This window comes from Pristiophorus japonicus, chromosome 14 (assembly GCF_044704955.1).
Source record: "Pristiophorus japonicus isolate sPriJap1 chromosome 14, sPriJap1.hap1, whole genome shotgun sequence".
Classification (NCBI taxonomy): domain Eukaryota; kingdom Metazoa; phylum Chordata; class Chondrichthyes; family Pristiophoridae; genus Pristiophorus; species Pristiophorus japonicus.
The window spans coordinates 9,030,972-9,054,098 of record NC_091990.1 but is presented as its reverse complement, the minus strand read 5'-3'; the positions used below and the strand labels follow the sequence as shown (position 1 = coordinate 9,054,098).

The 23,127-nt window shown below is 47.4% G+C and overlaps 1 protein-coding gene across 1 annotated transcript in view; it reads left to right on the top strand.

Moving 5' to 3' along the window:
* The first annotated feature begins 1,510 nt into the window (after positions 1 to 1,510).
* zmpste24 (zinc metallopeptidase, STE24 homolog) overlaps positions 1,511 to 23,127 on the top strand; it is a 34,981-nt gene continuing 13,364 nt past the window's right edge. Inside the window, exons 1-5 of the mRNA XM_070898821.1 lie at positions 1,511 to 1,713; positions 7,477 to 7,623; positions 11,506 to 11,592; positions 14,886 to 15,002; positions 18,336 to 18,488. Coding sequence (XP_070754922.1) covers positions 1,606 to 1,713; positions 7,477 to 7,623; positions 11,506 to 11,592; positions 14,886 to 15,002; positions 18,336 to 18,488 — 612 coding nt within the window. The 5' untranslated portion in view covers positions 1,511 to 1,605. The remainder of the gene's footprint in view (positions 1,714 to 7,476; positions 7,624 to 11,505; positions 11,593 to 14,885; positions 15,003 to 18,335; positions 18,489 to 23,127) is intronic.

Genomic DNA, 23,127 nt, shown 5'->3' with positions numbered 1-23,127 from the left:
AGGGCATGTTGGACATAGGTGGCAATGGTAAAAGTGTTAACCGTGGCTCAGTGGGCAGCACTCTCACCTCTGAGCCAGAAGGTTCAAGTCCCACGCTAGACACTTGAGCACAAAAATCCAGGCTGGCAATACTGAAGGAGTGCTGCAATGTCGGAGGTGCAGTCTTTTGGAGGAGATGTTAAACCGAGGCCCCATCTACTCTATCAGGTAGATGTAAAACATCCCACGGCACTAAAAAACAAAAAGACTTGCATTTCTATAACACCTTTCACGACCACCAAACGTCTCAAAGCACTTTACAGCCAATGAAGTACCTTTTGGAGTGTAGTCACTGTTGTAATGTGGGAAATGCGGCAGCCAACTTGCGCACAGCAAGTTCCCACAAACAATGTGATAATAACCAGATAATCTGTTTTTGTTTTGTTGATTGAGGATAAATATTGGCCCCAAGACACCGGGGATAACTCCCCTGCTCTTCTTTGAAATAGTGCCGTGGGTTCTTTTACATCCACCTGAGAGAGCAGACGGGACCTCGGTTTAATGTATCATCCAAAAGACGGCACCTCTGACAGTGCAGCGCTCCCTCAGTACTGCCCCTCCGACAGTGCAGCACTCCCTCAGTACTGCCCCTCCGACAGTGCAGCGCTCCCTCAGTACTGCCCCTCCGACAGTGCAGCACTCCCTCAGTACTGCCCCTCCGACAGTGCAGCGCTCCCTCAGTACTGCCCCTCTGACAGTGCAGCACTCCCTCAGTACTGCCCCTCCGACAGTGCAGCACTCCCTCAGTACTGACCCTCCGACAGTGCAGCGCTCCCTCAGTACTGCCCCTCCGACAATTCAGCACTCCCTCAGTACTGCCCCTCCGACAGTTCAGCACTCCCTCAGTACTGCCCCTCCGACAGTTCAGCACTCCCTCAGTACTGCCCCTCCGACAGTTCAGCACTCCCTCAGTACTGACCCTCCGACAGTGCAGCGCTCCCTCAGTACTGCCCCTCCGACAGTTCAGCACTCCCTTAGCACTGCACTGGAGAGTCAGCCTAGATTTTTGTGTTCAAGTCCTTGGAGTGGGACTTGAACCTACAATCTTCTGACAGAGCACTATTTCGAAGAAGAGCAGAGGAGTTCTCCCCAGTGTTCTGGCCAATATTTATCCCTTGCTCACCATCACTACAACAGATGATCTGGTCATTATCACATTGCTGTTTGTGGGAGCTTGCTGTGCGCATTGGCTGCCCATTACAACAGTGACTATACTTCACTGCCTGTAAAGCGCTTTGGGAAATCCTGAGGTTGCGAAAGGTGATATATAAATGCAAGTCATTCCTTCATTCCTTATTTCATTTGATAAGTTTCCTTTTGTGTTTTTATGATTTTGTGTTTCTGTAAGTTGTGCCACCTGTGTTGGGTCTGTGACAGTGGGGCCCCGCCCGGAACAACCATCGCAGCGCAGCAACTTCCTGTTCGCCCGGACCCGCTTTGCAGCGCACCGACTTCCTGTCCGCCCGGAACTCTTTCAGTGTAACTCCGCCGGCAGCACGGGCGGGAGCAGAGACTGAGGCCAGAAATAAACCCGCGATAACCCGCACCCCCCGCCCCCGGAGCGCGATGTTTGGCGGCCTGACCGAGCTCGGGCTCGAGAGCCGCATCTTCCACTCGGTGCTGCTCTTCTCCTGGGCCGTGTATCTGTGGGAGGCCCACCTGGGCCGGCGGCAGGTCAGTGCTCAGCCGCCCCCTCACCCTTCAACCCCGACCCCTCACCCTTCGACCCCTCACCCTTCAACCCCTCACCCTTCAACCCTGGACCCTCACCACGGACCTTTCAACCCTTACCCCGACCCCTCACCCTTCAACCCCGACCCCTCACCCTTCACCCCCGACCCCTCACCCTTCAACCCTGGACCCTCACCACGGACCTTTCAACCCTTACCCCGACCCCTCACCCTTCAACCCCTCACCCTTCAACCCTGGACCCTCACCACGGACCTTTCAACCCTTACCCCGACCCCTCACCCTTCAACCCCTCACCCTTCAACCCTGGACCCTCACCACGGACCTTTCAACCCTTACCCCGACCCCTCACCCTTCAACCCCGACCCCTCACCCTTCAACCCCGACCCCTCACCCTTCAACCCCGACCCCTCACCCTTCAACCCCGACCCCTCACCCTTCAACCCCGACCCCTCACCCTTCAACCCTCACCCTTCAACCCTCACCCTTCAACCCCGACCCTTCAACCCCGACCCCTCACCCTTCAACCCCGACCCCTCACCCTTCAACCCCGACCCCTCACCCTTCAACCCCTCACCCTCACCCTTCAACCCCTCACCCTTCAGCCCCTCACCCCGAACCTTCAACCCCGGACCCCGACCCTTCAACCCCGGACCCCGACCCTTCATCCCTGAATCCTCACTCTTCAACCCCGACCCTTCAACCCCTGACCCTTCAACCCTGACCCTCACCCTTCAACCCTGGACCCTTCAACCCTGGACCCTCGCCATTCAACCCTGAACCCCTCACCCGAACCCTCCTTGGGCTGGTCAGTGCTCCCCCACCTCCCCTTCCCTACCCCTCAGCCCCCCCTTTGTAAACTTTGTAAGTTTAAACAGTTGTGTTAAGTATCTAAAGGAAATATTGTTCAACCAATGATGTAATATTTGGCACGTGTCCTCTGTAGCTGGAAACATAAATCTATGATGGTGACATTGTGTGAAAAGGGAAGTGTCTCCCAGTGGCAATGGATTGCAGTGGGGCAGGGGTGTGTAGTGTAGTGGGACAAGGTTTGGGAGGTTGTGGGGGGGGCGCATGGTGTAGCCAGTGCCTTGATGACCCTGAGATGCTGAATGCCCACAGCGCTTGGTCTGTCCTCCAGACCACCGCCTAATCCGATCCAAAAATGAGCTGGTCGACCGCCTCAAAGACCCCTCCTGCGGGGTTAATGAATGCCTCATGACTCTTCGACCCACCCTATCCCAGAACCAATGCATACGCCCCAACACTCGGTGCAACGGATGAGACCAAAGAGGGTTTTTATTCCAACCTCGAAACATCCTTGTCCTGCGTCCCCGCGGGCGACACATTGATCCTCCTAGGTGACTTCGATGCCAGGATCGGCAAAGAAACAGCCCTCTGGGGAGGCGTGATTGGCAGAGAGGGGGTAAGGAAAGCCAACTCCAGCAGTACCCTACTCCTGACAAAATGTCTAGAACATGAATGCCTCATCACCAACACCCTGTTCCACCAGAGGGACAAATACAAGGCATCGTGGCAACACCCTCGCTCCAAACACTGGCACCTGCTCGACTATGTCATCGTCTGAGCCAGGGATCGCAAGGATGTGTGCATCACTCACGTCATGACAGGAGCTGATGACTAGGATGGACCACCGCCTAATCCGATCCATCATTGACATTAACCTAGCCCCAAAGCAGAGGGGACAGCAGAAGCAGTGCTGCAAAAAAGTCAATGCTGAGTCACTTAAAGACCCAGCTAATAGAGCCCTATACAGCCAGCGCCTCACAGCTAACCTGGCGTGCCTTGATAACCCTGAGATGCTGAATGCCAACAGTGCTTGGTCTGCCCTCCAGGCCTCCATAACCAATGCCTGTGAAGAGACACTTGGTCACTCAACCAGAAAACACCAAGACTGGTTTGATGAGAATGATCAGGAGATCCAAGCACTAATAGATCGCAAGCGCAGAGCATTTCTGAGCCTCAAGCAACAACCCAACTCGGGAGCTGCAAAGCAACATTGCAAGCGGCTCAAGGCTGAAGTCCAACAAAAAACCCGGGACCTAAAGAACAGTTGGTGGATGGAGAAAGCACAGGAGATACAACAACTGGCCAACAGCCACGATATGCGAGGGTTCTTCATCGCAGTCAAGGCCACCTACGGTCCAAACTCCCAAGGCCCCACCCCACTGCTGGCCAAGAACGGGGAAACACTCATCAAGGACACCCGCTGAAAGGAGCACTTCGCAGATCTCCTCAATTGAGACTCTGCATTTGACTCGAGCGTTCTCGAATCCATCCCGCTGCTTGCCACCCGCCAGCACCTCAGTGAAACCCCAACGTTGCACAAGGTAGGAAAAGCCATAAAACAGCTCAAGAACAACAAGACTATGGGAGCAGATGGAATCCCTGCTGAGGCGCTAAAGTATGGCAGAGAGGTGCTGTTGGTGCGGTTACATGACCTCATCTCTCTCATCTGGAGGGAGGAGAGCATGCCGGGAGATCTCAGAGATGCAGTGATCGTGACCATCTTTAAAAAAGGGGACAAGTCCGACAGCGGCAATTACAGGGGAATCTCCCTGCTGTCAGCCACTGGGAAAGTTGTCGCTAGAGTTCTCCTCAACCGTCTTCTCCCTATAACCGAGGAGCTCCTCCCGGAGTCACAGTGCGGATTTCGTCCCCTACGGGGCACAACAGACATGATCTTTGCAGCGCGACAGCTGCAGGAAAAATACAGGGAGCAGCACCAGCCCTTATACATGGCCTTTTTCGACCTTACGAAGGCCTTTGACACTGTCAACCGTGAGGGTCTCTGGAGCGTCCTCCTCCATTTCGGATGCCCCAAAAGTTTGTCAACATCCTTCGCCTGCTCCACGATGACATGTAGGCCGTGATCCTTACCCACGGATCCATTACTGACCAATCCACGTCCGGACCGGGGTCAAACAGGGCTGCGTCATCGCCCTAACCCTCTTCTCAATCTTCCTGTCATGCTCCACCTCAGTCAACAAGCTCCCACTGGAGAGAACTAAACTACAGAACCAGTGGGAAGCTGTTCAACATTCACAGTCTCCAGGCTTGGTCCAAGACCACCCCAACCTCTGTCGTTGAGCTACAGTACGCGGACACCGCCTGAGTTTGCGCACATTCTGAGGCCAAACAGGGCTGCGTCATCGCCTTATTTACTGAGGCATACGAAAGCATGGGCCTTACGCTAAACATCAGTAAGACAAAGGTCCTCCACCAGCCTGTCCTCGCCGCACAGCACTGCCCTCCCAGTCATCAAGATCCACGGCCCTGGACAACGTGGACTATTTTCCATGCCTCAGGAGCCCTTTTTATCAACATAAGCAGACATTGATGCGGAGATTCAACACTGCCTCCAGTGCGCCTGTGCAGCCTTCGGCTGCCTGAGGAAGATCAGGCTCTCAAATCTACCACCAAGCTCATGGTCTACAGGGCTATAGTAATACCCGCCTTCCTGTATGGCCCAGAGGCATGGACGATGTACAGAAGACACCTGGAGAAATATCACCAACGTGTCTCTGCAAGATCCTACAAATCCCCTGGGAGGATAGATGCAACATTAGTGTCCTCATCCAGGCTAACATCCCCAGCATTGAAGCACTGACCACACTCGATCAGCTTCGCTGGGCAGGCCACATAGTTCACATGCCAGACACGAGACTCCCAAAGCAAGCACTTTACTTGGAACTCGTCCACAGCAAATGAGGCAAAAGGGTGGGGGGGCGCGTAGTGGAGTGGGGCGGGGGTGGGGGGCGCATAGTGTAGTGGGTCGGGGGTGGGGGGGCGCGTAGTGGGTCGGGGGTGTGGGGGGCGCGTAGTGGGGCGGTGGTGGGGGGGGGCGCGTAGTGGGGCGGGGGTGGGGGGGGCGCGTAGTGGGGCGGGGGTGGGGGGGGCGCGTAGTGGGGCGGGGGTGGGGGGGGGCGTAGTGGGGCGGGGGTGGGGGGGCGCGTAGTGGGGCGGGGGTGGGGGGGCGCGTAGTGGGGCGGGGGTGGGGGGGCGCGTAGTGGGGCGGGGGTGGGGGGCGCATAGTGTAGTGGGGCGGGGGTGGGGGGGCGCGTAGTGGGGCGGGGGTGGGGGGGCGCGTAGTGGGGCGGGGGTGGGGGGCGCGTAGTGGGGCGGGGGTGGGGGGGCGCGTAGTGGGGCGGGGGTGGGGGGGGGCGCGTAGTGGGGCGGGGGTGGGGGGCGCGTAGTGGGGCGGGGGTGGGGGGCGCGTAGTGTAGTGGGGCGGGGTTGGAGGGGGTGATGTGGGGGGTGGGGTCGGGGTGGGGGGGTGCGGTGTAGTGGGGCAGGGTTGGGGGGGGCGGTGTAGCGGGGGGGGGGTGCGGAGGGGGGCAGACCAGTGGTTCACAAGCTGTAGCGACAATCTGCAGCTGCTATCCCGGCAGCCTGCAGTGTTCCAGTGCAGCAGTGATTTCCACCAGTGTGGGAGCATTTTGTGATTTGATTTTCAAATTGATTCTCCATTCCAGTTTTTCCTTTTACTGTTGCTCCCTCTACCCTGACGATGGTGACTTATTCTGCAGGACAGTTCCATGGATGCCACACCCTTCCTGGAATGTAATAGCTAAAAACAGTGCTAATTGACTGTGGGGACTAACGAGGGAATCTTCATTTAGATGAAAAGGCTGTGGCACAGCAATCCCTGGGCTGGATTAACCGATGCCGGCTGGTATCGGAGTGTTACAAGTCCATGATCTCGGGGCTCAGGTTCCCAATCCTGCTGGAGGGTGGCTATGTTCGGAAAGGTGGCGAGGAGCTTGGCTGTAAACCTTCTCCACACTCCAAGCCTCGGCTCCTGTGAAGGAAGAACTGCATAGTAGGGAAGGTGGAGAGTGAGAAACGCAAAGGGAGATACCCTCCACTGTCAGTAGAATCGATCCATTGAGTGTGACCAATCTCTATAAACAAACAGTTACATTATTTTTGTAGCTTCTGACCAGATTAATTTCTAACGGTGACTTTTTACGTTGGTGGGTTTGATTGTGAGAGTTATCCTGCTTCAAACAGCGGGGAAAATCACACGTTGTATTTGTTGTGTATGTATAATATAAGTATATACTCTGTACACTCAATGTACAGTTACACAAGACTAATGGATGTATCTTCACACTGTATACACTGCTTGTACCACCAGAGGGTGCAACTGGTGGAGATCTAGGGGTCACCTGTACACGGCAGGTAACCAGGAATAAAAGGGAACTCATTCTCACTCAGGAGCTGTAATAAATGGACTAAGGTCACCATAGTTCAAATATAATACCTTGCCTCGTAGAGTCATTACTAATGTGCTTACAGACACAATAATATTTACCTCCAATTTCCTATTTTGAGGTAAAAAGTGAGTGTAAAGCTGTTGATCTGTTTGTCTGTGTTCAGTGAATGAATGCTCGGTGGGGTCTTGAGGGTACAAACCAGGAGATTCCAGATTCCGTGGTCTGTATGGAGTCTGCTGATCTTGGCCTGCTGCAAGGTGGAAATCAGTCAGCCTTTTGTCTCTCCAATGTCAAATGACCCTCGCTGAAAAGTTGATTGGGTTTGCTTGTGGTGCTTCTGTGGTTGAAGAGCCCGCTGGCGCACAATGTCCAGCCTTACAAATGACCCCTCTAGTGTGGGATCACTTTTGGAACTCCACATCAACATAAGTCACAGAGGAGTCGGGCGAGAATACACTTCTACTGCAAACCTACATGTGAATTGTGTGTTTATTTTCCTGTCCTTTAGCGCAAGACGTACAGAGACACCACGCTGGTCCCTGAGGAATTGGGGAAGATCATGGACGCTGAAACATTTGAGAAATCTCGTCTGTACCAGCTGGATAAAAGTACTTTTGGATTCTGGTCTGGCCTTTATTCTGAGATGGAGGGAACAGTGAGTAGTGCGAGTTTCCCTGAAACTACTGCAGATGCATTTGTAAATGGAAATTGTAGTGGTTGATCTAAAAGATAAAATGGAGGGTAGTTTTTCGGAGGTTTTAATTTTCTGACATCAATGATCTATTTCCCACCCCCAGCCTGTGTTTTAAATAACTATTCACGTTATGTTCTTTTGGCTACGTTGCCTTTCCCTGGATCAGCACTGTCGTATTTCATAGGTAGCGAGTTCCTTGGTATCTGTACAGAAGTGGTTGTTTAGACTTGCGATTTTGTTCTTGCTTTTAAAAATGCTTTCTGCCCTTGTGCTTCACGGGTGCTGTACATTATTCATGGAGTCCCTGAGATCAGGAAAACATCATCATAGGCAGTCCCTCGGAATCGTTCTTGGGTGGCTGAGCAGTCCGATACGAGAACAACAGTCCCTATCACAGGTGGGACAGATAGTCGTTGAGGGAAGGGATGGGTGGGACTGGTTTGCTGCACGCTCTTTCCGCTGTCTGCTCTTGATTTCTGCATGCTCTCGGCGACAAGACTCGAGCTCGGCACCCTCCCGGATGCATTTCCTCCACTTTTAGGGTGGTCTTTGGCCAGGGACTCCCAGGTGTCAGTGGGGATGTTGCACGTTATCAGGGAGGTTTTGAGGGTGTCCCTGTAACGTTTCTGCTGCCCACCTTTGGCTCGCTTGCTGTGAAGGAGTTCTGAGTAGAGCGTTTGCTTTGGGAGTCTCGTTTCTGGTATGCGAACTATGTGGCCTGCCCAACGTTGCTGATCAAGTGTGATCAGAAAGACAGGGACATTAATGTGTCTCAAAATCGATCAGTAAATCTGGAGTTAGGCACTCGTGTGCCTTTAAATGTTCATATTAAGCAGTTGTAGTCATCGACAGTTTGGTAAAAGAATATAACTGCGATCCTCGCAGTCCTTCCCTCTCCAGTAATGGGATGTTCCTGCTCTTTGTCTATAAACAGTAAGAGTTGGGTTTGAAGCACGCGGTGGGGGTAAAGTGTTCTCCCCCCCCCCCGCCCCCCCAAGATTGGACTCCTCTGCATTGGTGAGCATTCCTGAGTGTCAGTCAGAGTAATGTTCCCTGTGGGAGTGGGTGGGAGAGTGACTAGACAGAGACACACTTGCAGATCGGCACATTGCTCCATTACCCTCCTGGCCTCACTGTTATCTAAAGATAAAATATAGCCAGCCTCTTCGTGTCTCTTGTCCTTGTGCAGTCTTTTTTTATGAATAGCTTTGTTTTTTTAAATTAAGTTTTGTGTCCGATCCAGCAAACTTGCCTTCATTAAAAGTGCACAGGTTGATCAAAAATTCCATGGAAAATGTTACGCCCACAAATAACCAGATTTGTTGAGTCTCATTTCGCAATTTGCCAAGGTGGAATTTGAACTCGCGACCTCTGCTGGTCCAGAACCATAACCATCACACAACCCTGAGACGAGAGCTGAAGTAACCGAAAGTTAGAAGTGTTGAAACATTTGTGCTGGAGGTTCCTTGTTGATCAGTTTTCTTTTTAGCTAATTCTCAACAGTGAGTTCCTGTTGCGTTCTACAAGGCAAAAACATTGTTGACAAGACAATTCAACAAGTTGACAAGCTAACAGTTTGGCTTCCTTCTGTGCCGTAAATTTCTATGATTCTAACAGTGTTGCCAACCACAAACATTTGAAAAGTAATCAGGAAATGTTCAAGTGCGAAATTGACACTAAAGAGTTTTGCAATTAATATATCTGTAATTAAACCATTGGGATATGATGGTCACTTTGTCCACATTATGACAGTGACTACACTTCAAAAGTACTTAATTGACTGTGAAGCACTTTGGGACGTCCCGAGGCCATGAAAGGCGCTATAGAAATGCAAATGAATGAGACATTTTAAAACCTATTTTAAAACAAAATAAAGGAACAAATACAAAACTACAAACACAATATTAAGTGTTTACAGCACAATTCCCAGCTGTTTCAATATTGCTTTATTTTGTAAATCAATATGAGGGTTCTAAATGTGCAATGTGCATATTGAGTGATTTATTTAATTTGAATTCAATATAATGCATTGTGCAATATAAACAAAACTGCCTATCAGTTTAATGTCGGTAATGGGGAAGCTTTAGAAACAGTACTCGGACAAAATTAACAGTCACTTGGATAGGTGTGAATTGACTAAGGAAAGCCAGCATGGATTTGTTAAAGGAAAATCATGTTTAACCAACTTGAGTTTTTTGATGAGGTGATAAGAAACAGAGAGTGGTGTTGAACGGTCGTTTTTCGGACTGGAGGAAGGTATACAGTGGTGTTCCCCAGGGGTCGGTACTGGGACCACTGCTTTTCTTGATATATATATTAATGACTTACATGTGGGTGTACAGGGTACAATGTCAAAATTTGCAGATGACACAAAACTTGGAAGTATAGTGAACAGTGAGGAGGAGAGTGATAGGCTTCAGGAAAACATAGACAGGCTGGTGGAACGGGCGGACACGTGACAGAATAAATTTAACGCAGAAAAGTGCGAAGTGATATATTTTAGTAGAAAGAATGAGAGGCAATATAAACTAAAGGGTACAATCCTAAAGGGATTGCATGAACAGAGAGACCTGGGGGTATATGTGCACAAACTGTCTAAGGTGACAGGGCAGGTTGAGAAAGACTTACAGGATCCTGGGCATCATAGAGGCATAGAATACAAAAGTGTGAAAATTATGATGAACCTGTATAAAACACTGGTTCGACCCCAACTAGAGTATTGTGTCCAATTCTGGGCACCACACTTTAGGAAGGATGTGAAGGCCTTTGAGAGGGTACAGAAAAGATTTATGAGTGATTCCAGGGATGAGGGACTTCAGTGACATGGATAGACTGGAGAAGCTGGGATTGTTCTCCTTGGAGCACAGAAGGTTGAGAGGAGATTTGATCGAGGTGTTCAAAATCATGAGGGGTCTAGATAGAGAGAAACTGTTCCCATTGGTGGAAGGGTCGAGAACCAGAGAGCACAGATTTAAGGTGATTGGAAAAACCAAAGGCAAGAAAAAACCTTTTTACGCAGCGAGTGGTTAGGATCTGGAATGCACGGTACTGAAAGGGTGGTGGAGGCAGACTCAATGTTATCTTTCAAAAGGGAGTTGGATAAGTACCTGAAGTAAACAAATTGCAGGACTACGGGGAAAGGGTGGGGGAGTGGGACTAGCTGAGAGTCAGCATGGGCTCGATGGGCCAAATGGCCGCCTTCCGTTCTGTAACCATTCTATGATTCTAAGACAGTGAGACCACCAGGACATTCGATCTTGGAAGGAAGGCATTGCAACTGAATGTGATATTGTCCGTGCGGATCATGCCTGTGCTTTCTGGCAGCAGACACTAGATAGCGAGCAGGAGTGGGAAGCGTTAGTGCCTTCTCACTCTCTTGCCTCGGGACACTGACAGCGAGGGAAATTGTAGCATCTCTACTGCTGCCCTAGGTGAGGTCAGCTAATTGGAATTCAAAGTCGTTTTTTGACACACAATCTGCACTCCCTTGCACTGAGTAGTAAGACATTTCAGAATCCCTGAGGCTCAACCAGAATAGAAAACTAGTCAATTTAGTTATGCTAACTGGAAATGGAATCTTGGAGCCTCTGGTCTCTGCGGGCCAGTTACATGCTGCTCTTGCCAACACAGCCCTCGGGGAGCTCTGTAGCTTTATTTCAAAAACATTCTGTACTGGTACTGTCAGAGTGTACTGAGAACCTCCGGGTCTGATCGCGGTGACCTTGGAAGTGGGGCCCGTCTGCTACGAGTGTGGGCTCCGGCCCAGTCTGCCCCCAGTTATAAACAATCGCTGCATATGTTTCACTTCAAGCCACTCTGCTAATTGTGCTGCTCCCTTTGTAGCTTATCCTGTTGTTGGGTGGAATTCCCTTTCTATGGAGCGTATCTGGACACGTCATTGGACGTTTTGGTCTCGGAGCGGAGTACGAGGTAAGTGCTCTATGACTTGGAATAGCATTTTTCCATTGTTGATGATGAGTTCCAGAGAAAAGTCTGAAATAAATTGGAAGCTGGCGCCTAGTGTGTGTAATGTGCTTTGAACACTGACTTTCATTTTTTGCCCTAGAAGGATTTCACATTGATAGCTTGCAATAACCTTTTAGTTATTTTCAGGACTGTAATCTTCAGAACCATATAGTTTCCTTACTGGAAAAGGAGCAAAGATTAACACTCAATGTTGTGCAGTTGGTTGGGTTTTTTGCAAACTTAAAAAAACACTTCTCCCTCCTTCCCTTTCCAGCAGATGTCTTGTGCCCTCTTTAATCTCTCCATTATCTTCCTTGAGCTGGGAGGGGGAGTGTGGGGGCGAGGGGGAGAGGGGAGAGTGAGTGACAGTGTTCTGTTTTAGCCAGCAGGATCTCTGGACCAGAAGGGTGCGATCATTCTATTGTGCATGTGTGTGTATGTGTTAACTTCAATTCCAATCTTGTGAATGGAAGCAGAGTGTTCTGCAAGAGTTTGATTGAAATTAAAAGTTGTGCTTTGACAAAGAAGCTCGGGCTAAATATACCGCAGAAAGTTGTTGAGGCCAATTCACTAAATATATTCAAAAGGAGTTAGATGTAGTCCTTATTACTAGGGGGATCAAAGGGGTATGGCGAGAAAGCAGGAAAGGGGTACTGAGGTTGCATGTTCAGCCATGAACTCATTGAATGGTGGTGCAGGCTCGAAGGGCCGAATGGCCTACTCCTGCACCTATTTTCTATGTTTCTATGAAGACCATACAAATTCTCCAACTTAACCTGGAATAGAAAATCAGTCACTGATGTCCAATAGTAGTTGTGCTTTTTATAATCTAGCGATCCTTGAGTATAAGACCATCCTTTTGGAAGGTTTGATCCCCAAAATGCATTTCTTGTGGAATAAATCTGCTTGAGAAGAGAGAGTTTCTAAAATATGATAGAATTGAATATTTATGTGAAAACTATTGTAGTATGGAAGTATCGGCCTTTTCTCAGAGATGGCGCTTTCGCTCTGAATCAGAAGGTTGTGGGTTCAAGCCCCGCTCCAGAGACTTGAGGGCATGGTCTAGGCTGATACTTCAGTGCAGTACTGAGGGAGTGCTGCACTGATGGCAGGGCCATATATTGGGCGAGATGTTAAACTGGGGTCCCGCCTGCCCCCTTGAGTGGATGTAAAAGATCCCATGGCACTGTTTCGAAGATGAGCAAACGAGTCCTCCCGCTGTCCTGGTCAATGGTTCCCTTTCGGCCAATGCCACTAAATCAGATTAGCGGGTCATCTGCCTCATTACTGTTTGTGAGATCTTGCTGTGTGCAGATTGGCTGCCGCATTTGTGAACATAACAGTGACTGCACTTCAAGTGGTTCATTGCCTGTAAGCAGTTGGCTGAGGATGTGAAAGGTGCTAGTTAAATGCAAGCTCCTTTCTTTCTCCTCTTTCTAACGTACTGTGCGGACTTGATTATAATTTCTGATTTTAAAGGAAGAGCAGGCCATTCCCGTTGAGCTGTATCCTGGTACAATGCAGCGATGAGCTCCGATTAATTGCTGGTGGAAATCAGTCCAATTAGCATGAGCTAGAATCTTGCAACAGAAGTTTCCCCTTGGGACAATAGACTGACATTGCTTGGAGCCGAAGCTGGTGAAATGAATGTGCACTGGTTTGAGGAGGGGGCTGATTAGAAACGGAGATGTTGACGTTGTAGAAAATGTAGTTAAAAAACCTGCACACTTCCTGCAGCAAACATGGAAACTACTTTGTACGCAGCCTGAGGATGTGTTCTTTAATCTATAGCTGATGGGGCCATGTGACATGAACAGCTGCAAGGCAGATCTGTTTGAGAAATGTGTTTTGAGTACTATGCTGTGGTAAGAAGTCTCGCCTTAATGCCATCCGTTAAGCAACAAACTGCTCAATGCTATCAGAATACAGCCCAAGGTGTTGTCTCTGTATAACCTTCATGTGTCTTGCACTGTAGCAATTCTGTTGGACTCGAGCAACTGCTGTAAGCTAGCATTATTCGGCTGGATCTTGCTGGAAATATAACAGCGTGTTCAGACCCCGTTATGAATGTGCAAATCAGGCAGCAAGTTCAGCGGATTAAGAGATGCACCATGAGTTGCTGATCGATTTACTCCGCACTGCCATTTGTTTCACACAAACGGCATCTTGCCCTCAGTCTCTCCACTATTTTTAAGAACTTGGCTGGATTTGCATTTCATTACATTAAACGCGCCTCAGAAAGTTGTGGCTTGAACGTTTCAGTGCAATTACTTTTTTAACAACATAATAATTGTTAATGCAATGAAATCAACCTCTGACCCAGAAAGTGAACAATTTAAGCTATTCAGTCTCATTCCTGCATGTAGTAAATTGTTGTTGGAGATTTGAAAAATGTCAATTTTTTAACTTTTAAGTTTTTTTCTTACTTTTCCTTTCTGCCTCTTTTTCTCTGATCCAATATTTATTTCTCTTTCTGTACCTGGTCTGCCTCTATTTCACCCTCCTTCTCCGTTCCTCTTATTTTCTCAATCCTTAAATCTCATGGGTTAAGGAGATAGACTGTTGGTCCCGCCATTGACTAAGGTCTCCGGTGCCCCATTGCGCGCTCCACATTTATCAGCTCGCACCTCCCGCAAGTTACGGCGCAAAAATAATTGAGCTGAAGGGTGCAGGAAAAGTGTAAAGGCACATGCTGTGACATGCCCGTCTCCAGCAGGATTTGGCCCATTGCTTGTACCTAGAATTAAACCATGAGTAAGGAGCACTTCCAGCATAAAATGGCCAGTTGTTGAGTCCAATTTGTTGGATATATTCAAAAGGGAGTTAGATATGGCCCTTGCGGCTAAAGGGATCAAGGGATATGGAGAGAAAGCAGGAATGGGGGGTACTGAAGTTGCATGATCAGCCATGATATTGAATGGTGGTGCAGGCTTGAAGGGCCGAATGGCCTGCTCCTGCACCTATTTTCTATGTTTCCATTCCTCCCTCACTCCATATATGCAATTATTTTTGGAAAAACTCACGCAATTGTCTGCTGCACTTCAGGGACTATCTTTGTCATTTTAATTCAGTTTCGCTCAGTGAACCTGTTCTGGATCCTCCCTTGCAAAGCGATCACGTTGGATATACACAATTTAAAAAAAAAATTATGTATAGATTGCGAAGTAGTTCTTAACAAGTACTTTCTCCTTTAAGGATCATCACTAGAACAACTTGTGCTTTAACAAAACACTTTCCGTGATGTTGTCTGTTGACAGATAACGCAGTCCCTGGCCTTCCTACTACTTGCCACCTTATTCAGCGCAGCCACCGGTCTCCCCTGGAGCATTTACAATACCTTCGTCATTGAGGAGAAACACGGGTTCAATCAACAGGTCTGTAGTTTCCAGATTTCTTTAAAAGCACTGTAAACAATTTTTATAACAGACTGCAAAGTTCGTGTTTGGCTTGTAGTTTTAATCTTCAACATTTTTCATATTCATTATATAGTTGGATGGACACTGTCTGCTTTACCGACCTCAGGAAAGGGGCCCCAAATTATGACCTTAAACACATTTAAAAAATAATCACCAACTGCAGGTTTCGGGTTTTTAACGTTGGATATTTCCTTGATGCCACTGGTCACTCCTGTAAGCCTTCCCCACAGACCACTGTGTGCCTTTACCTGCTGGATATCTGGGTACATGTAGCAAGACCCAGGGTTTGAACACACAACCCTTGCCAATACGGCAGATGATGCAGTATTTCACATACCGCCACGTGATCTCCCTGCTCTTGCTAGGTGGAAGAATAGACACTCTATCCGAGGCTTTGGCTGTAAACCATCAGAAAAATTAACTGAATAATAAGCAGGTAACTGAACAGTCCTTGGTACAAATTATATACTTGCAGCAGTTACAAACTCCATTCATATCAGTGCCAAAAACCCCACAGGCGCTTCCCCTGCACTAACTCTGAACATGTAACTAACCTGAGAGACACTGGTCGTTACTCCGTGGTTATCCACCACCGAGGAATCGTCTGCCCGTGGAATCCTCTGACAAGCCCTGTGCCTCTGATAGCTGTATATTGGCTCTGGTTTTCGTGCAACACTGCCCAACAATATCGTTTCAAATATCTTTGAAGATTTCCTAGAATGCAGGACATTGACACGCATTTAGATGGTTAGACATTCAAAGAATTGCCAGCAATGTTTGCTTGCACCACCAAAACAGCTGCTAAACAGACATGCCCAGTGAGCAGAGGATGCTTGTAATGGAATGGAATGGCTTGACTCTTTTCCCCCCCCCCCCCCCCCCCACCCCGACAAACTGATTCATTTCTTCCAAACATTGAGTTTCCATGTCATAGTTACAGAAGCATTTGAATAGACGCTTATTAATCCATAGTGACATGGAAACGGCTGCGTTTCAGTGCTTTTGGCGTTTTAGACTGTAATCTATATGCCCGGGCTTGCCAAAGCAGCAAACAGTTAGCAATTTTAACCCTATGTTTGCTGTTGCCACTGGGGAAAAAAAAGAATAAAAAATCCACAACAACAACTTGCATTTATATAGCACCATTGATGTAGTAAAACATCCCAAGGTGCTTCACAGGAGCATTAGCAAGTATAAAGAGATATTGGGACAGGCGACCAAGAGCTTGTGCAAAGTTGTGGGTTTTAAGGAGCATCTTAAAGGAGGAGAGAGCGGCAGAGAATTTAGGGAGGGAATTCCAGAACTTAGGGTCCAGTCAACACATTGCACCATACAATGAATAGTGTGTATTATTAATTAAACTACTTAATTTAGAAAGTAAATCTACTTTGTCTCAGTAACTGTCGCAATCAGGTTTTTAAAAAAAAAGAGGGATTTAACATCCCCCCCCACCCCCCCACCTCCCATGTTCTTTCTTGGAGGCAGTGGGCTCTGCTGCAACATGGTTCCTCATCACTGGCAGCCCTCTGGCACCTAATGCAAGTGTGAGCCTAAAACAACCAGCTTTGTCAGGCTATTCACCATGGCCCTACCGATGTCCAGCCTGATTCTATCCTCGCCGTTGGGGAAGGAACCCTCCCTAGTTCAGGGACACTGAAGCCAATCGCATTGACAACATCACTGCCCCAGCCAGTGGCTAACTCTGCACATACCAGGGATTGGACCGGAGGTCCTCTGAACTTCCTGGCTTAGCACACTGGGTAATCCATTCATTCACTGAGCAATTAACTGAGCTTGTTAACATTCTCTCTCTCTTCATCAAAATGTTCCATAATTTTTAAAATTGTAATCTTTAATTTAGTTTGCTTCTGCATTTCTGAATGAAGTGTCTCTTTGTCATGCATTAGGCCGCTTGGAGCTGTGAGAAAATGAGCCTCCAGCTTGTGTTCCGCATCTTTCTGGCCCTTCGACCTCTCCTGTGGGAGAGAATCTGCCCCTGTGGCAGACAATCTGCCATATGGAGAATATAAATGCAAATTGTTGTATTGTATCCACAGACTGGATTCTGCCACTCCCTGGTGCAATGGGCAGGCAATGGACAGTAACTAGTGGGGTGTCGCAGGGATCGGTGCTGGGCCTCAACTATTTACAATCTATATTAATGACTTGGATGAAGGGACTGAGTGTAATGTAGCTAAGTTTGCTGATGATACAAAGATGGGTGGGAAGGCAAATTGTGAAGAGGACGCAAAAAATCTGCAAAGGGATATAGACAGGTTGAGTGAGTGGGCAAAAATTTGGCAGATGGAGTATAATGTAGGAAATGTGAGGTTATGCACTTTGGCAGAAAAAATAGCAAAGCAAATTATAATTCAAATGCAGAAAAATTGCAAAGTGCTTCAGTACAGAGGGACCTGGGGGTCCTTGTGCATGAAGCACAACAAGTTAGTATGCAGGTACAGCAAGTAATCAGGAGGCAGATGGAATGTTGGCCTTTATTGCAAAGGGGATATAAAAGCAGAGCAGTCCTGCTACAACTGTGAGGACACACCTGGAGTACTGCGTACAGTTTTGGTCTCCATATTTAAGGAAGGATACACTTGCATTGGAGGCTGTTCAGAGAAGGTTCACTAGGTTGATTCCAGAGATGAGGGGGCTAACTTATGAAGGTAGGTTGGGACTATGCTCATTGACGTTCAGAAGAATGAGAGGTGATCTTATCGAAACATATAAGATAATGAGAGGGCTCAACAAGTTGGATGCAGAGAGCATATTTCCACTCATAGGTAGCATTGTCTTAGAATAAGGGACCACCTATTTAAAACTGAGATGAGGAGGAATTTCTTCTCTTGAGGCATGTAAATCTGTGGAATTCTCTGTCCCAGAGAGCTGTGGAGGCTGGGTCATTGAATATATTTACGGCAGGAGTAGACAGATTTTTGAGCAATAAGGGAGTAAAGGGTTATGGGGAGTGGGGAGGGAAGTGGAGCTGAGTCCATGATCAGATCAACCATGATCTTATTAAATGGCGGAGCAAGCTCGAGGGGCCAAATGGCCTACTCCTCCTATTTCTTGTGTTCTTGTGAGCAGAATCCTTCCAAAGACGGAGATAGCATTGCTACAGCCATATAAACATTTCTTACCTTTCTCTTTAAACTTTGTAAGCAGATAAATATTCCTAAAGGGGAAAGGGCAGTTGTGTGATAGTGATGTCTGATTAGCAGTAATAGTCGCCGCTCGGTGTTGGTGTGTTAAGTCTGGGCTGTAACTGGCTGCCTTTCATCTCCGCAGACTTTGGGATTCTTTTTTAAAGATGCCTTGAAGAAATTCGCAGTAACTCAGTGCATTCTGCTCCCCGTGACCTCCCTGCTGTTGTACATCATTAAAATCGGTGGAGATTATTTCTTCATCTACGCGTGGCTTTTCACATTGATCGTTTCTCTGGTGAGTACACAAAATAATATCTTTCCCTTATTTTTAATTCCATTTTTCCCCTTTTTCCGATCTGAGTTCCAGTTCTCGCGAAAATTAAAAAAGTCAAAAGAATAAGGCGAAGGCAATAGAGCAGGATAGCACTGGGGGAAATGAAAACCAGAGCGTGCCAGAAAGAGAGAGAATGTATAAACATAAAAGTAAACCAGAAAGTGGGGTCAAAGCAGGAAAAAATGGTTTTAAAAAAAACAAATTTAAAAGCTCTACCTGAATGCACGCAGCATTCATAAGAAAATAAATGAGTTAACGGCACAAATAGATACAAGTGGGTATGACCTGATAGCCATTACAGAGATGCGGTTGCAACGTGACCAAGGCTGGGAACTAATTATTCAGGGGTATTTGACAATTCGGAAGGACAGAGAGAAAGAAAAAGGAGGTGGGATAGCTCTGTTAATAAAGGATGAGATCAGTGCGTTAGTGAGAAACAAAATTGACTAAAGTGTGGGACGGTTGATGAGCGGTGGCAGATATTTAAGGAGATATTTCATAACTCGCAACAAAAATATATTCCAATGAGAAGGAAAGACTAAGAGAAGAGATAACCATCCGTGGCCAACTAAGGAAATAAGGGATGGTATCAAATTGAAAACAAGGGCATACAATATGGCAACACTAGTGGGAGGCCAGAGGATTGGGAAACCTTTAAAAGCCAGCAAAGAACGATTTAAAAAAATGAGAGAGGAAAGATAGATTATGAAAGTAAACTAGTACAAAATATAAAAACAGATGGCAAGAGTTTCTACAGGTACGTAAAAAGGAAAAGAGTGGCTAAAGTAAATGATGGTCCCCTAGAGGATGAGACTGGGGAACTAATAATGAGGAACAGGGAAATGGCAGAGACGTTGAACAAATATTTTGTATCGGTCTTCATGGTAGAAGACACTAAAAACATTCCAATAGTGGATAATCAAGGGGCTATATGGACGGAGGAACTTAATACAATCACTATCACTGAAGAAGTAGTACTTGGTAAAATCGGGAATCGAATACGGCCAGGGTGATCTCCTGGACTAGTTTCGATCGCCTGGATGGGTCGGAGAGGAATTTTCCCAGATTTTTTTTCTCCAATCGGCCTGGATTTTTATCTTTTTTTTGCCTCTCCCAGGAGATCACTTGGCTCCGGTTGGGGTGGAGTGTAGAATGTTTCAGTGTAAGGGGTGTCGCAATTGTGTGGGGCGGACTGGGTACTCTTTACCTTTCCGCCATTGTTCATTGTTCATAGGTTTATATCTAACCTTCAGGGCTGCTGACCGAGGGCCGTGCGGCTCTTTGTCGGCCGACATGGACACGATGGGCCGAAATGGCCGCCTCCTGCACTGTAGATGACTATGTTTCTAAAATAATGGAACTAAAGGCGGACAAGTCCCCTGGAACTGATGGCTTACATCCTAGGGTCTTAAAAGAAGTGGCTGCAGAGATGGTGGATGCATTGGAGGTCCCAGCGGATTGGAAAACCGCAAACGTAATGCCCCTATTTAAGAAAGGAGGGAGACAGAAAGCAGGAAATTATAGACCAGTTAGCCTAACATCTGTTGTTGGGAAAATGCTGGACTCCATTATTAAGGAAGCAAGCAGAAACAGGACATTTGGAAAAGTATGATTCAATCCAGCAGAGTCAGCAGCATGAAAGGGAAATCATGTTTGATAAATTTGCTGGCATTCTTTGAGGGTGTAATGAGCAGGATGGATAAGGGGGAACCAGTGGATGTGGTGTATTTGGATTTCCAGAAGGCATTCGATAAGGTGCCACATAAAAGATTACTGCACAAGATAAAAGTTCACGGGGTTGGGGGTAGTATATTAGCATGGATAAAGGATTGGCTAACTAACACAAAATAGTCAAGTCAGGATAAATGGGTCATTTTCTGGTTGGCAAACAGTGACTAGTGGGGTGCTGTAGGGATCAGTGCTGGGGCCTCAACTATTTACAATCCATATTAATGACTTGGATGAAGGGACCGAGTGTAATGTAGCCAAGTTTGCTGATGATACAAAGATGGATGGGAAAGCAAATTTTGAAGAGGATACAAAAAATCTGCAAAGGTATATAGATAGGCTAAGTGAGTGGGCAAAAATTTGGCAGATGGAGTATAATGTGGGAAAATGTGAGGTAATCCACTTTGGCAGAAAAAAATAGAAAAGCAAATTATATAATTTAAATGGAGAAAAATTGCAAAGTGCTTCAGTACAGAGGGACCTGGGGGTCCTTGTGCAAGAAACGCAAAAAGTTAGTATGCAGATACAGCAAGTAATCAGGAAGGCAAATGGAATGTTGGCCTTTATTGCAAGGGGGATAGAGTATAAAAGCAGAGAAGTCCTGCTGCAACTGTACAGGGTATTGGTGAGGCCACACCTGGAGTACTGCGGACAGTTTTGGTCTCCATATTTAAGGACAGATATACTTGCATTGGAGACTGTTCAGAGAAGGTTCACTATGTTGATTTCGGAGATGAGGGAGTTCTGAAGATAGGTTGAATAGTTTGGGCCTATACTCATTGGCGTTCAGAAGAATGAGAGGTGATCTTATCGAAACATATAAGGTAATGAGAGGGCTTGACGAGGTGGATACAGAGAGGATATTTCCACTCATAGGGGAAACTAAAATTAGGGGGCATTGTCTCAGAATAAGGGGCCGGTCATTTAAAACTGAGATGAGGAGGATTGTAAATCTATGGAATTCTCTGCCCCATATATATTGAATATATTTAAGGAGGAGATAGACAGATTTTTTGAGCGATAAGGAAGTAAAAGGTTATGGGGAGCAGGCAGGGAAGTCCATGATCAGATCAGCCATGATCTTATTAAATGGCGGAGCAGGCTCGAGTGGCCAAATGGCCTACTCTTGCTCCTATTTCTTATGTTCATCTGCTCCCTTCTCCCTTCCTTTCCTGAAGGTGTTGATTTTAATGTTGAGATGATTAAATGGGTAACAGAAGCTCCTCTTTCCTTGCTCAAGTGGCTCTTCGTGAGCCTGTGCAGTAAGAGGCAATGGCCTATTAGGCTGTAGGCGACCGGCCTGATCCTGAACATGACTGACTTGCGCCTCCAGCAGCAAACAATTGGTGGGAGGAGTTTGGGCAGATGTCTTCCTTTCTCTGCCCCAGCCCCCAGTGCTTCCCACGCCTCAACCCCGTGTCCTGAGTATTGAGACCAGCTCAAGTGCCCCTTTCACTTCCTGGGCTGTGATCAGCGAGCTGGGGAGGGCCCAGGCATCATACCCCGGACAGCTGTGTTTTTGTATGGCTCTGTCCCTTGTACACGGTGCACGGAGTTACTAAGACAGCTGACCTGCAATTTACTTGTTAACTTCACTTTGTCTTGATGTGATTTATGTTTAATTTAAAATTACATTATTATTGAAAGCTTGAATGGGTAATTTCTTAAAACCGCATAAAACTTCTATTTTGTGGGTGGGGGGGATCAACTTCAGACCTTTAAAGTGAGAGACAACTGCTTGGGAGTGGAGCACTTGTTCACACAATCCTGGAGCAGCTCGAAGGTGAGTCAAATGCAAAGCTCCTTGTACCTTGACCTCAGAATTTATTCCAGGATTGAGCACGCAATCCAGGCTGACACTTCAGTGCAGTATTGATTGAGTGCTGCTCTGCGGAGGTGCTGTGCTGCAGTGAGGCATTGGACTGAGGCCCCGTCTGCCCTCTCACGAGGCTGTAAAAGATCCCATGGCACTATTCAACGAAGAGCAAGGAATTTTTCTGTGTGTCACGGCTAATATTTATTCCTCAACCAACATCATCAAAAGGCCATTTATCTTGTTGATGTTGTGGGACTTTGCTGTGTGTAAATTGGCTGCCGTGTTTTCCATACTGTAGAACAGTTCACAAATACTTCATTGGTTGTAAAACACTTTGGGACATGAGATAAATCCCAAGTTCTTTCTGTCGATCATCCTGTTGCCATATCAGTCAACCTGGTGTGCTGGGAGTGAAGTCCCTTGCCCTGTGTGTGTGTGGCGGGGTGGGGGGGCCGTGGCCCTGTGCGTGGGATGTCATGTTTTGCTGCTTTCCGATTCTGTATCGAACTGTGCTTGGAGTTCTCAAACTTCTAATGCCTGAAAAACCAGCTATCCGAGATTTGTATGAGGAATTGAATTATATCGATGCTCTTGAACAAAACAGTTGCCCGGGTCGCACCCTGGCCCACTGAGTCCCAACTTTAACTTCATCACTTGAGCAGTCATTTCATAAAAATTATAAAACAGTTTGTGGCTATAATTTTGAGCGGTCACTTTAACCTGAAGTATTGTGAAATAGATGCGTGCACAATTTTGACTTTGTGTGTGACTTTTACATGGTTTTAAAATCTACATGTGGAGGATAGCGGGCCTCTCCCATTGGCTCATTGAGTTTATCCAGTGAGCAATGACCCATTCAGACCAGGACTGACTGGCATCCAGTCCCCAGTCTCGATCTCAGTCATGGTGATGGTCGGGGCACCACAACGATCTTCAGTGACCCCGAGTTATTTTGGGCCGGGAAAAGAGAGAGAATCAGCCAAAATTTCTGCTGCTGATCAGTAACCAGTGACTTCTGTTAGAACTGGTGTTCGCTGATGTTGAATAAGGATGATG